Genomic DNA, 16,242 nt, shown 5'->3' on the forward strand with positions numbered 1-16,242 from the left:
CAATTAATCACTATCTGACCCTCTGAACCCTCTATGGCTTGTACCAAGACTCTCATCTTCTTCCATATTACTTTGTTCTAAGACTAGAGACTGGTACTGTTCTGCTGATCCTTCTATCACATGCTTCCAAATTTGTGGATAAGAGATATTCCTTTCACTTCCATCTTACATGCTCATTAAACTACGGACTTCATTGCCCCACATAACAAGAGAGAGAGAGAGAGAGAGAGAGAGAGAGAGAGAGAGAGAGAGAGAGAGAGAGAGAGAGAGAGAGATTCAAATAAAGGTTGGGTACCAAAGTTCTGAAGGCGTCTTGATACATTCACCGGTTCAGATCGCAGGAAGAGGAATAACAAACAGACAAAGCGTTCCAGAATTAGCCAGTGAAAGGGATGAAAGAGTGAATATACATAATTAAACTCTTGCATTAATAAAGCGAATAAGATAGAAATAAGATTAAGAGTCTTTGTGGCCGTGAGAGACGTCATTTACTCCTTCCTCACGTGACCACCTACTGCTGTGCACGTCCCACGCACGGCTATTGAAGGTGAATGTAAAACACCATTTCAGTTCAGTTGATTTCAGTTATTGGCCAGTTATTGTACCGGCACTCCTTGTTGTTCCTCCTGATCTATTTTTCATTTCGTTATACTCGTACTCTCTTGCCGTTGTTCCCTCTTCTTCCATATTTCTGAGTTACGTCCACTAGTTTATTGCACAAGGAAGAATAGACTATTCTATTTTATTTCCAACCTTCTAAGTTTAACGTTGTTTACCATCCGATAAATATTTTATAGTGTACAAACTACAGAACATGATGCTTCCTTTCTCTTTGGAGCCGAATAATCTCATCACTTTCCCTTTGTTTTCCTGTTTCCACAGAATCATTTGGCGTCGTCCATGCATCAGTGTGTTGTCTAACGATTAAAAAAATGACGGCCTTGTTTCATCTGTACTTTCGCCAAGGATTCTTTTCCCCCCTTCCCGTCTAGTTCTATTTTCGGCTTTCCCCTCAGTCTAAAACCTTAATTGTAGACACCTTACAAACCACGTATATAATTATAAGAAACGAATCGCAAACTTTATTTGTGCGGCTCCCCAAGAAACCCTATGAACCGTCACGATAAACAATTAGAAACATCAAAGCCTCACCTCTGTCAATTATTAGACATAATGGAGATCCACATCATTTTATGCAGTCTGCCTCTCGCCACAACCTACTCGTATATTTCTCATGTCTTGTTCTACACCTACTTCCTCTCTCGTACCGGTGACGTCTCAGCAAGGCCTCTCTCTTCACTTTTGAATGTCCCATGTCTAAACTGGAATACATTAACGTTGACCTTCATTTGAATTTAATTAAGTTAATTTAAAGTAATGTTTATTGACCAAGAGGCAGAACATACGATACAATGTTTCTGAAGAGGTCTTGATTTACGTTAGCCTACTTATAATACTTAAGTATATTGTGATACTTTTGGCTGTCATTTGGCGCCGACAACCTGGATGACCAGGCCCGGTGGTCAGGCCACCCCGTGTACTTTTCAGGATTTTTTTTTTCTTTTTACTTTTTTTTTTTTTTTTTATGACAAACTTTGATTTTAACCTCATCGTGATTTAGAAGGGGACAATTTTAATCAATAACTTCTTGCCAAATGGCTGTTGTTGCCTGCTGCCAGTGTTTCAATCTTCTATCCATCCATTCTCTCTCTCTCTCTCTCTCTCTCTCTCTCTCTCTCTCTCTCTCTCTCTCTCTCTCTCTCTCTCTCTCTCTCTCTCTCTCTCTCTCTCCTACACAAAAGTAATCATATACATTAGAATATGATAATTTCAGCACATACATATATACATACATACATACATACATATATTACATATATTTCTATCTCATATATATATATATATATATATATATATATATATATATATATATATATATATATATATATATATATATATATATATATATATATATATATATATATATATATATATATATATATATATATATATATATATATATATATATATATATATATATATATATATATATATATATATATATATATATATATATATATATATATATATATATATATATATATATATATATATATATATATATATATATATATGTATGTGCTGAAATTATCATATTCTAATGTATATGATTACTTTTGTGTAGGAGAGAGAGAGAGAGAGAGAGAGAGAGAGAGAGAGAGAGAGAGAGAGAGAGAGAGAGAGAGAGAGGATGGATGGATGGAACACTGGCAGCAGACAATAACAACCATTATAAATAAACACATGCGAATATGCATGCGTGCGTACATACATATATATATATATATATATATATATATATATATATATATATATATATATATATATATATATATATATATATATATATATATATATATATATATATATATATATATATATATATATATATATATATATATATATATAGTACGTTCAGCACCACCTCTGGCTGCAGTCCCTTGCCACCACCACCACCACCACCACCACCACCACCACCACCACCACTACACTCTGCTACACTAAGGTGCCGGATATTAGCGGTGGTGGTCCTCCCCAAGCTGTCCCATACAAACCTTTCATTCTCCTGGAGGCTTTGCCCGCACCCGCCCGCTGCTTCCTCAGTGGCGTCCTTTCCTTTTGAAATCTTACCGTTCACTTTTTTCTTATTTTTTCTTTTCTCTCTTATTTCCTCCCCTTCACTTTACCTTGTCTCACTCCATTACAGCGTCTCAAAGCAGAAGTGTCCTCAAACATTTAATATCCGGTGCGAATAAAGCAAGTGTCTTCTTCACATACTTGCCTCCAGACGTACACAGTCTCTCTCGTTCCATTCTCATCCTGAAACTTCGCTAAACGCCTGCTACGTGCCTGGATGGTTTTCATGAACCCTGCTTGCAATGGCGTTATCCTTGTTGTTGTTGTTGTTGTTGTTGTTGCTTTTATGACCATTTTTCTTTTTTTTCTTCTTCTTTTTCTTTTTCTTTTTCTTCTTTTTCTTCTTCTTCTTCTTCTTCTTCTTCTTCTTCTTCTTCTTCTTCTTCTTCTTCTTCTTCTTCTTCTTCTTCTTCTTTTTCTCCTCCTCCTCCTCCTCCTCCTCGTCCTCTCTTCTTTTCTTGTTCTTATTTACTTTCACGTCTAGACACACGGGCCCTAGGGCACGTGTAATAGTCCCAGTAGTCATTCCGTGGCCCAGGAGTATATGTGTTTATTTCCCTCACCTCTTACTGGCCTAGACCAGTCTCCGGCGCCTTCCTGGAGGTGGCACCAGTAGGCAGGATATTGGTGTTACAGATTTGTGATTTGAAGGTACATCCGGTGATATGTGATGGGTGATGAGTGATGTGTGATGTGTGATGGGCGATGTGTGATGGTGATGGGTGATGTGTGATGTGTGATGAATGATGGGTGATGTGTAATGGGTGATGGGTGATGTGTGATGTGTGATAGGCGATGTATGATGAGTAATGGGTGATGGGTGATGTGTGATGTGTGATGGGCGATGTGTGATGAGTAATGGGTGATGGGTGATGTGTGATGTATGATGGGCGATGTTGTGATGAGTAATGGGTGATGGGTGACGTGTGATGGGTGATGGGTGACGTGTGATGGGTGATGTGTGATGTGTGGTGTGTGATGTGTGCTGTGATGGGTGATGGGTGATGTGTGATGGGTGATGGGTGATGTGTGGTGTGTGATGTGTGCTGTGATGGGTGATGGGTGATGTGTGATGGGTGACGTGTAATGGGTGATGTGTGGTGTGTGATGTGTGCTGTGATGGGTGATGGGTGATGTGTAATATGTGATAGGCAATGTGTGATGAGTAATGGGTGATGGGTGATGTGTGATGTGTGATGGGCGATGTGTGATGAGTAATGGGTGATGGGTGACGTGTGATGGGTGATGGGTGACGTGTGATGGGTGATGTGTGATGTGTGGTGTGTGATGTGTGCTGTGATGGGTGATGGGTGATGTGTGATGGGTGATGTGTGCTGTGATGGGTGATGGGTGATGTGTGGTGTGTGATGTGTGATGGATGATGGGTGATGGGTGATGTACTCAGCGTCAACGACTGCTCTTGCCACCATCTCCATTACTAGCCATCGTGTTCCCTAGGTTCTGGCATGTCTTCAGCAATCTCACACCATCATACACAGTCTTATATAACTTAAATTAATTTTTGTACTAGAGTTGCGTTATTTGGCACTATCATTTTATGGAGTAATCTATGTGTATCAGGGCATTCTACACTTTTTTTTTAATTCGAGACAGCAGGAAATGCATATATATATATATATATATATATATATATATATATATATATATATATATATATATATATATATATATATATATATATATATATATATTCTCGCGATAACAACAACAACAACAATAATAATAATAATAATAACAATAATAATAATAATAATAATAATAATAATAATAATAATGATAATAATAATAATAATAATAATAATAATAATAATAATAATAATAATAATAATAATGGCTTTGATTTCTATAATATAAATTTTTGTTTCCTTGTTACCTTACGTGCACACATTAGTAATCACATCAACAGGCTACTGAATCAAACCGCAGCATAATTTTATTTTTAATTTGGTATACGCTTCAAATGCACACCTGTTCATTCCTTACGTCTGTCTTTCATGTCTACATATTTCTTCAGTCTTTGAACACGTTATTCCGTATTGTTAGCCTGACTTTACTAAGTTTCCCATTCGTAACTCCCCGTCTGCATAGTGCCCTTGAATCTTTCATCACTATTGAATCTTTCATCACTCTTCTCTCATCTGACAGTCCGTCAAAATATTCACTTCCCAGCTGACTCGCGTCCTCGTCCTACAACACCTCAGACACGCGCTCTCCTCCCTTCGACACATAATTAATTTCCATCCAAATGACTTCTTTGTCCTTAAACTTTTAGACAATATTTCCTCCACGTCCCCTCTCATATCTTTGTCTCTTTCTTCACTTTCCTTCCCCCACTCATCAAAAGTTGTGGTTGTATGTCTTCATTTTCATTGAGCACCTGCTTCACCGTCTATTTTGCAATTTTAGAGATGTTTTGATAATGATTTTGAAAGGGAATGAGAAAAAATGTTCATTCAGTTGCTATTCCTCAAAAAAAAACTGAGAAGAAAGGGATTCAGTCTAGCTGCTCAATTTAGTTCTGCTCATAGGAAATGAAAAACTAGACTCAAGATAATTTCCAGCACCCCATCTCTGGTATCTCGCATTACCACTCTCTCTCTCTCTCTCTCTCTCTCTCTCTCTCTCTCTCTCTCTCTCTCTCTCTCTCTCTGTGTGTTCTCAATCCCTAATTCTTTCCTTATCATGTTTAACCTCTCCCTCCCTCTCTCTCTCTCTCTCTCTCTCTCTCTCTCTCTCTCTCTCTCTCTCTCTCTCTCTCTCTCTCTCTCTCTCTCTCTCTCTCTCTCTCTCTCTCTCTCTCTCATCTTTGTTCTCTTTGTTCCCTTCTTTCCTTATGTAAACGGTGTTTTTTATCTCTATTTTCCTTGATGTCCATTGCAATAAAACCATCACTCTTTTCTTCATAAATAAGTACCAAGAAATGGACTTCACTTCTCTTGATCTATGTTTTTCGGTCTACTTATTAGTGCACAATTAAGTAAGCAACTTTTTTTTTTTCCACAATTTCCAGCCCTACACGCCAACACATGGAAATCGATCATTTTGTCCCATTGGTTTCCTATTGTCAGCCTTCTCTTCTCAATAATGTCTATTCGATGTTCGCAATCTTCGTTCACTCCATTCACTCGACATTTACCAATTACTCCATCTCCCACCCTTGCGTTTAAATAGTCATTACGGTGTGTGTGTGTGTGTGTGTGTGTGTGTATACGTGGGGTGGGCGGATGGGTATGAGTGTGGGTGTTCCTGCCTTTTTAAATTTTTGCTTGTGTGACTGCCCTCGCACAGAGAGAGAGAGAGAGAGAGAGAGAGAGAGAGAGAGAGAGAGAGAGAGAGAGAGAGGGGGGGGGCCCTCTCTCTCTCTCTCTCTCTCTCTCTCTCTCTCTCTCTCTCTAAAATACTCCAGTGGCATTTCCTTTCATTCCTTGCACCAGAGAACGGTGCTTGCTGTCCATCACTTCATGCCTGTGTTAGGAGCCTGAACCACTGCCATCCTGTTGTGTTGGGTGCTACTATACCAACCACTTGTTTTAACGTTGGTTGCCAAGGCTACTTCTCAAGCTTGATAAAAATGGGCAGGTACGAAATATAGCTAAAGATACAAAAACTTAGAGAAAGCTGCAATCTTTATAGAAAAAAAAAAAAACGTACACTCTATTATCCTTATACCTTAACTTTGATCTTTAGAGTGGTGCTAACAACCTGATTGTTGAGTTTATTCCTGACATCTCTTTTTCTGTCTGGGATCAACTGTCTAGGATCCAACTTTATCAAACTTGAACCGATTTTTTTCTGTTCCTGTTCGGGAATGATTTACATTCCTGTTCTAATAACAGTCTGCATCAGTTGTCTGCATCACCCTTGTTTTATCTCATGTAATTAAATACCACAATAAGATCCCCTCTTAATCTGCGCTTTAATCTCCTCTCATATTGGATATTACGCACCTCTTGTATCTTGTCAGTCACTGAGAAAGACACCACTTAACAGTAAAAGATGTGATCGAGTAGTTGAAACATTCCTGTTTTTTTTTTCTTTACATAAAATCCTCTTTGGTATTAAAAAAAAATAATAATATTAATAATAAAGTTTATATTCTCATTATTTTTGTTAACACCAAAGAGTGTGTCAAGTGTGTTAAGAGTACAATGACTCTGGTATCTGCCGCCGAGTCCAGTGTATATTTCTTCTACACCGCCATATGATGTGCCACGCGTACCTCACACAAAGGCATAAGTCCCCACCACAGTGGTTAAAATAACCGTTACAGGCAAGAAGTTTATTCAATATAAGAATATAAACTGTATTATTAATATATTGAAAAAAAACTTCTTGCCTGTAACGGTTATTTTAACCACTGTGGTGGGCGCTTATGCCTATGTGTGAGGTACGCGTGGCACATCATGTGGCGGTGTAGCAGAAATATACACTGGACTCGGCGGCAGATACCAGAGACATTGTATTATTAACACGCTTGGAATATGTCATCCTTGTCTAGTGTCTGTTCCATCTCCTACCTAGTCCTTAAGTGGGCCGCACGGGCGTCACAGTGTTACCAGCGGCTTTGGGTGTTCAGTCTGAGTGATGACTGCTATGACGACTGATTGGTTCCCCTGGCTGCGTCGCTGGGCTGCCTGCTGCAGTACAGGGACCGGTGCGAGCGTTGCCTGTCCAGATATCACGTCAAGGAAGAAAGTTTCTATGTGTGCCTGATGCTGCGAGGAATGGGTGATGTATGATGTGTAATGTGTGTTGTATGGCGAGATGTGTGATGTGTTATGGGCGATAGATGATTCATGGGTGATGGGTGATGGGTGATGTGTGATGGGTGATGTGTGGTGTGTGATTGATGGGTAATGTGTGATGTGTGATGGATGATATGTGATGGATGATGGGTCATGTGTGGTGTGTGATGGGTGATGGGTGCTATGTGATGGGTGATATCTGATGGTGATGGGTGATGTGTGATGGGTGATGTGTGGTGTGTGATTGATGGGTAATGTGTGATGTGTGATGGAAGATATGTGATGGGTGATGGGCGATGGGTCATGTATGATGTGTGATGGGTGATGGGTGATGTGTCCTCCTGCAGGACATGGTGCTCTGCTTGGTGTGATTCAGATCCCTTTACTTTCCATCGCCTTTAAAGTCGTTCAGAATGTACCGGTTATGTCTTTTTTTTTTTTTATCTTTAATGTGTGAAGTATTTTTAAAGCTCAGTTTTTCAAGACAAATTTTATATTAGTATTATTTTTCTTCGTCTTCATTATGACATCAGATTTTTTAGTGCTACTAGGACATTTGAATCAATCATCATTATCATTATCATCATCATCATCAACATCTTCATCACAGCTATTAACATGATCATTACCACCACCTCCACCACCACCACCATAACCACCACCACCACCACCAGTTCTCCTGACATTACTGTTTGCAGTCTTAAACGTGTGTTTGTACTATAAACATCTATGCGTAAATATGTGTCTCTTTATATTGTGCATGCGTCTGTATGTCTGTGTGTGTGTGTGTGTGTGTGTGTGTGTGTGTGTGGGTGTGTGTGGGTGTGTGTGTGTGTGTGTGTGGTGTGTGTGTGTATGTGTGTGTGTATGTGTGTGTGTATGAACATGGATGTACGTTTTCGTACATACATACAGCTGCCAACAAAGATAAAAATTTGCTTACAGTATTATGCAGTGGAATAATTCCTTTACTGACAGAGAGAGAGAGAGAGAGAGAGAGAGAGAGAGAGAGAGGAGAGAGAGAGAGAGAGAGGAGAGAGAGAGAGAGAGAGAGAGAGGGTGGGTATCCTTGCTTTCCTTACACCTGACACTAAGATTTAACCTGAATTTTATTTTGTCCCCTAATTTCCTATTCTCTCTCTCTCTCTCTCTCTCTCTCTCTCTCTCCTCTCTCTCTCTCTCTCTCTCTCTCTCTCTCTCCTCCACGCGTGACCCCTTCACCCCAATCACACATTTTCATTAGTTACCCTAAGGTAACGAGAATTCACCAAAGAACACGTGTAACTGGGGCCCTGCACTGCTTCAGAGAAAACAGGAAATAATTGTTAAAGAGAAAGGGAGAGAGAGATAGATAGATAGATAGATAGATAGATAGATAGATAGAGAGAGAGAGAGAGAGAGAGAGAGAGAGAGAGAGAGAGAGAGAGAGAGAGAGAGAGAGAGAGAGAGAGAGAGTGTGTACGATTCGCTGACGTTGTATTTTGTCCACTTCGAGTTACTGTTTCAATGTTCTATCCTGGACATTCGCTCTCTCGCTCTCTCTCGTCTCTCTCTCGTCTCTCTCTCTCTCTCTCTCTCTCTCTCTCTCTCTCTCTCTCTCGCTCTCTCTCTCTTTCTCTTATCATTTTCTTTCGTTTGCTGTTCCCCTTTCATTGTCGACGTGTGTATTCTTTCCCATTCTTACTGATATTCCTGCAATTGCCTTCCCTTCTTTCTTCATTTTTTTTCTGTTTTTCCCCTACATCTACCTTTCTTGTTCACGCCTTCCTTCCTTCCTTCACTCATTCCTTCCCTGAGTCTTAGTCGATCAGTATATCTGGTCGGTCAATCAGTAAATCTGTCAGCCAATTTGTGTGGTGTGTGTGTGTGGGTGTATTTCGTCTCTCTCTCTCTCTCTCTCTCCTCTCTCTCTCTCTCTCTCTCCTCTCTCTCTCTCTCGCTCTCTCTCTCTCTCTCTCTCTCTCTGCTCTCTGTCTTTCAACATTATCCACTTTCATCCCGGTAAGTGTTCAATTCTCTCATTCCTCTCTTATCCTCACATTTTCACCTGTTATGCTTCGTCCATGCCTTCCTCTCCTTCTCTACTTGTTATCCTCAAATTTTCCTTTTCATCTGTGTACTCTTGTCCCAGTCGTCCGTGCCTCTTTTTAGTACCCTCCATCTTACGGCTTTTCCATCATGTTGCTTTTTGATTTTACCTTGTTCTCTTCTTCCTGCATTCCTTCGCACCTCATCTTTCCATTACCTATTGTTTTACATCTATTTTTTTTCTTCTTGTATCTTGGTTTTCTCCTTCCTTCCATTTTGACTTTTGCTTTATCTTTCCTTCTTTCTTCTATCCATGGTTTTCTTTGTCCTCCTTTCCGCAGTCCCTCCAGCTCACTGTTTTCTCTTCAAATCCTCTATATTCTTTCTGATCTCTTCTTTCGAATATCCTGTTTTCCTCAATCTCCTTTTCCATCCCCGCTTCTCTTTTCCTCAATTATCTATCCCTACCTGTCTTTACCTTCCGTGTCGCTTCTTTTCATCTCTCTGATTCTTTCTTCTCTTATCCTCCACTCTCCTCTTCTCCTATCATTCCTTTTCCACCTGTCTAATCTGTGTTTCCCCTTGTGTTGGCACAGGACATTCCCGTCGATGTCCAGGGACAAAACAATTCAGTGCAAATCAATTAAAGGAATAAAAAGGAGGAGGTTAAGATTAGTCTTCTGAAACCATTAACGTTGTTATTGCCGTCAGTGTATCTGATGATTCCCAGCAATGATGTTTTCGTGTATGCGTGACCCCCATACGAGTATGTGTCCGTGATCCACCATGACGTGATGGGTTGAAGGTGTGTGTGTGTGTGTGTGTGTGTGTGTGTGTGTGTGTGAGTGTGTGTTGGTGTCTGTGTGTGTGTTGGTGTGTGTGTGTGTGTGGTGTGTGTGAGTGGTGTGTGTGTGGTGTGTGGTGTGGTGGTGTGTGTGGCAGTAGTAGTAGTAGTAGTAGTAGTAGTAGTAGTAGTAGTAGTAGTAGTAGTAGTAGCAGCAGTAGCAGTAATGATAAAAACAACAACAACATCTCAAGTTTCCTTTCTGACCGTTCTATTGCTGCTGTGGTAGACGGTCACTGTTCTTCTCCTAAATCTATTAATAGTGGTGTTCCTCAGGGTTCTGTCCTGTCACCCACTCTCTTCTTATTATTCATTAATGATCTTCTAAACCAAACTTCTTGTCCTATTCACTCCTACGCTGATGATACCACCCTGCACTTTTCCATGTCTTTTCATAGACGTCCAACCCTTCAGGAGGTAAACATTTCACACAGGGAATCCACAGAACGCTTGACTTCTGATCTTTCTAAAATTTCTGATTGGGGCAGAGCAAACCTGATATTGTTCAATGCCTCAAAAACTCAATTCCTCCATCTATCAACTCGACACAACCTTCCAGACAACTATCCCCTCTTCTTCAATGACACTCAACTGTCCCCCTCTTCTACACTGAACATCCTCGGTCTGTCCTTTACTTATAATCTGAACTGGAAAGTTCACATCTCATCTCTAGCTAAAACAGCTTCTATGAAGTTAGGTGTTCTGAGACATCTCCGCCAGTTTTTCTCACCCCCCCCAGCTGCTAAGTCTGTGCAAGGGCCTTATCCGTCCATGTATGGAGTGTGCTTCACATGTCTGGGGGGGTTCCATTCATACTGCTCTTCTAGACAGGGTGGAATCAAAAGCATTTCGTCTCATCAACTCCTCTCCTCTAACTGACTGTCTTCAGCCTCTCTCTCACCGCCGCAATGTTGCATCACTAGCTGTCTTCTATCGCTATTTTCATGCTAACTGCTCTTCTGATCTTGCTAACTGCATGCCTCCCCCTCCTTCCGCGGCCTCGCTGCACAAGACTTTCTTCTTTCTCTCATCCCTATTCTGTCCACCTCTCTAATGCAAGAGTTAACCAGTATTCTCAATCATTCATCCCTTTGTCTGGTAAACTCTGGAACTCCCTGCCTGCTTCTGTATTTCCACCTTCTTATGACTTGAATTCCTTCAAGAGGGGAGGTTCCAAGACACTTATTCATCAATTTTTGACTACTGCTTTAACCCTTTTATGGGACTGGCATTTCAGTGGGGATTTTTTTTTTCATTGGGATTTTTGTTGCCCTTGGCCGGTGTCCTTCCTACATAAAAACAACAACAACGAGAACAACAACAACAACAACAGCAACAACAACAATGATAATGATAATAGTAATAATATTAATAATAATAATAATAATAATAATAATAATAATAATAATAATGATAATAATAATAATGATAATAAACTTTTTTTAATGTTGCAACCGTGAGGCTGAAAATATACATATCAATATTAAAAGGTTCTTAGCGGTTACAGAATTTGGGGGGATTACAGTGACAAATGAGTATTTTATAACTGTGTGTGGTTTCTCCCAGGCAAGACTGTGTGTGTGTGTGTGTGTGTGTGTGTGTGTGTGTGTGTGTGTGTGTGTGTGTGTGTGTGTGTGTGTGTTTACAGTGTGTTGTGATGATCTTATGCGAGTAATGACTTGAATACATAGCAGCAAGATTGTTGCCACGCAACACCGTGGTTGTTATGTAGCGTGATCTGATTAACGTTTAAGTAGTAATTGTGTAGAAAATGGAAAAAAGGGAAACACACACACACACACACACACACACACACACACACACACACACACACACACACGCACACACACACTCACACACACACTCACACACATACACACACACACACACACACACACACACACACACACACACACACACACACACACACACACACACACACACACACACACACACACACACACACACACACACATTAGCTGAAGGAAAAACTGGACAAATATACAGATAAAGGAGGAGAACATCTTTCTAAGGTTTCTGCATAAATTTTCTCTCCAGGAGAGAGGTCTCACTCTGTTGTTCCGCCTCATAGCGAGACAAGTGCGCGAATAGATGAGCCTATTTCCCATCCCTTTCGTCAGGGCCACAAGAGAGTAATAATGCACATCGGGTGGAAGCGTCTCCTGACAAGCACCACCACTGCACACTGTCCAGTCCTGTAGTGGCCTTTGGTTGGGACTCAACAGGAGAGGATCATGTTATTTTTATGGCGTTCAGTGGCGAGGAGGACGAACCTGGGAAGACTTTGAGCCTTAACTCACATCAAAGAAGGAGATTGCTCGGAGATTTTCCTCAAACTTGCAAGGGCCTTATGTATCGGTCGCATAAGAAGAAAATAAAAAAAAAAAAGTTGGGCAGCACAAGTGCAGAGGGAAGAGCGGAGGGAAGGAGCTTATTGGTGCAGATCAACCACGCTCAACGAAAAGCTGCTTCCAACTCAAGGCCGAGTGAGGAGGGAACGGCGGGGTTCGGAGGTGCGTGGCCTTCATCGCGCACACACACACACACACACACACTACATATGTGTTCTACAGCTTGCTGCAAGTTTACAGTTGCTCTTGTACAGAAGGGAAGGATGTACTACTTTGATTCATGAGTCTAACGATTTTGTTGCGTATCATTTTTCACTCAAACCCTGCCAGGCCCTGTCACTACCTAGCCCTCGCATCACTCCCAGCCCTCCCAGTATTCCCAGCCCTCCCACCATTCCCAGCCCTCCCAGCACTCACAACCCTCCCATCCCGTACCCAGACTTACCTGAGGGCGTGGGAGCGGAGTTCCTTGCTCTGCTTCACCTGCTCCATTGGCAGGCCACGGAAGGGCGTGAAAACTTCCTGCACGTCAGGATGGGTCTCGAACAGACTGCAGGAGAGACAAGATTAGTGGTGATTCTTTATTTTATCGAGACACGTACAGTGAATAGCAATCAGGCTAGGATAGGCTCAGTTATCAGGTTGTTAGTGCAATAAATAGGGGGCTTTAAGAGCAGATAGCAGAAATTCATGGACAGGTATGATAGGTGAATATAAGTACATATTTTATATATAAGGATAGGGTCATCATATCGCAGGGAGCACGCACAAGATGTGTTTTCCAATACGAAGACTTATTTGGCACGTTTAGTCATGTACATGAAGACATGACAAGTGATGACATGTTAGTAACTGAATTTCAGTTCAGGAAAACAGGAAAAAAACAAAACATGAACTAATTACTTAAATTAAATAAAACGAAAATGAGAAATGAGGTCATAAACCTTGCTTCCAGTACACTTGAGTGCACTGGAAGCAACCAACTTAAAGATGAGTAAAGACATTCAGGCAAGCCTTTGTCCCCAACTAAACGTGATCCCAGCAAGGTGTTGCAGTGCGCGGAAATAGCTGCAAATCTTCGTGATCGTTAGTCTTAGGAGCTCAGGTAACACTGGACAATGGCGGGCCAGCGCACCACGCTGAGGAATGGTTCTTCTTCTTACTATTATTATCATTATTATTGTTATTATTATTATTATTATTATTATTATTATTATTATTATTATTATTATTATTATCATTATTATTATCATTATTATTATTGTTGTTGTTGTTGTTGTTGTTGTTATTGTTGTTGTTGTTGTTACTACTACTACTACTACTACTACTACTACATCATCATCATTATGACGATTGTTATTGATGTTATTACATTATTACATTTTTTTATTCGTATTTTATCTTTATTTCTTCACACATGGACAAATGTGTGTATTGAGTCTTTCCGATGGTGTTGCTGAGTTTCATGCAGGAATGTTGCAGGCGGGCGTGTGTATAGGAATGTGTCCTGAAGGGTTCGGCTCCTCCTGTTGTGGATGTGTTGGGTAGCACATGGGTGACTTCACACCACTCGGCGACAGGTAAATCAGTCTTGCTTGAACCATCAGGACATGATCGAGGGAGGCCACGTGATGATTGCGGTTATGAATTCACTCACGTTTATCTGCCTGTTTTGTCATCAATATATTTAGAAAAGTTATCAAACGACTGAAATAGAATTGTAAGAAGAGGTTAGCTAAGGAGTAACTGAACAGAATTTGATGGGGTCCGGATTTGTATGTGGGTTCACGATTTTCATAATGGTCAATCAGATTTTCTCGTCAGTGTAAACACGGAGGCACTGCAGAAGTATTGTTGACCAATAGGGAAAAAAAGTGATAAGAAAATAACAAAAAATAACGTAAACAATGTAGGCTGTCCTGGTGTCTGTTGCGTGATTATTCCTGCAGTGTCTGTAGAATCAACGACACACAATCAGTAAAGCACGTCAGTGTCCGACTGCACGCCGCACTTCAGAAGAACTGTACGAGAACGAGAAAAGGATAAGCGAAACCCAGCCTACACGCTGAAACCCAGGTGCACCCACACGGGCAGCAATATGCAGGCCCATGATCCGCCGCCCACAATCTCTGTCTCATAATATATGCCGCCCCACTGCCCTGCGGCGTGGTGTAGCTGCCATTAAATGAAAAAGCATTTCCGTTAACAGTCACTATCTGTTATTCTTTGTGAGGTGGCATTATTCTCCATGTGAGATCTACTTTTTTTCAATGTAAAAGGGTCTCCGGACAAGATGAACGGAAAAGACTGAAAAAAAAAAAATTACCCCTGAAGGTGTCAGTCTCCAAAATTAAAAAGGATTATCCATAATTATGAAATGTGTCATGAAATCTTCCTCATAAAACAGTAAAATTACAAGCTCAGTTACTTTTCCTTTCCTTACAATACAGCTATTTTTCCTAGTTGCCCGGAGAAAGGAAAACATGTGTTTGTCTAGTCCCTGTACATCTTTCCTGACCACTGTGCTTTGGTAATCCCCTGGGCTCCCTCATACAATCGCCGTCGAAGACAAGGTTAACAGGAAGGCTGTGGGTATTCTTCGGCCTCGCGGCGAGACTCGCACTCGGCCACCGATTGTCTTTTCATCTATTTTACATAGAGTTTAAATGAGAATAAAAATATAGTGCCATGTAACGTGAATTTCATACAACTTTTACTTAGTAATTTATTGTTTTTTATCCTGAAGATGCCTGCAGAAAGAGGTGAAACGTAGCAAAATAATAAAGTTGAAGAAAACTTCGGAGTTTCCCTGAAAAACAAGTTATCAAGACCTTTACACCATATACACACACACACACACACACACACACACACACACACACACACACACACACACACACACACACACACACACACACATATATATATATATATATATATATATATATATATATATATATATATATATATATATATATATATATATATATATATATATATATATATATATATTTTTTTTTTTTTTTTTATGTAGGAAGGACACTGGCCAAGGGCAACAAAAATCCAATAAAAAAATATGCCAGTCCCATAAAAGGGTCAAAGCAGTGGTCAAAAATTGATGAATAAATGTCTTGAAACCTCCATCTTGAAGGAATTCAAGTTATAGGAAGGTGGAAATACAGAAGCAGGCAGGGAGTTCCAGAGTTTACCAGACAAAGGGATGAATGATTGAGAATACTGGTTAACTCTTGCGTTAGAGAGGTGGACAGAATAGGGGTGAGAGAAAGAAGAAAGTCTTGTGCAGCGCGACCGCGGAAGGAGGGGAGGCATGCAGTTAGCAAGATCAGAAGAGCAGTTAGCATGAAAATAGCGGTAGAAGACAGCTAGATATGCAACATTGCGGCGGTGAGAGAGAGGCTGAAGACAGTCAGTTAGAGGAGAGGAGTTGATGAGAGGAAAAGCTTTTGATTCCACCCTGTCTAGAAGAGAAGTATGAGTGGAATCCCCCCAGACATGTGAAGCATACTCCATACAT

At 40.5% G+C, this 16,242-nt stretch overlaps 1 protein-coding gene across 1 annotated transcript in view; it reads right to left on the reverse strand.

Moving 5' to 3' along the window:
• Window positions 1-13,831, reverse strand: part of LOC135116183 (uncharacterized) — a 116,541-nt gene extending 102,710 nt beyond the window's left edge. The window contains exon 1 of the mRNA XM_064033488.1: window positions 13,153-13,831. Within this exon, the coding sequence (XP_063889558.1) occupies window positions 13,153-13,199 (47 nt within the window). The 5' untranslated portion in view covers window positions 13,200-13,831. The remainder of the gene's footprint in view (window positions 1-13,152) is intronic.
• Between the last annotated feature and the right edge of the window lie 2,411 nt (window positions 13,832-16,242).

The sequence above is a fragment of the Scylla paramamosain genome, chromosome 30 (assembly GCF_035594125.1).
Source record: "Scylla paramamosain isolate STU-SP2022 chromosome 30, ASM3559412v1, whole genome shotgun sequence".
In the NCBI taxonomy this organism is placed as follows: domain Eukaryota; kingdom Metazoa; phylum Arthropoda; class Malacostraca; order Decapoda; family Portunidae; genus Scylla; species Scylla paramamosain.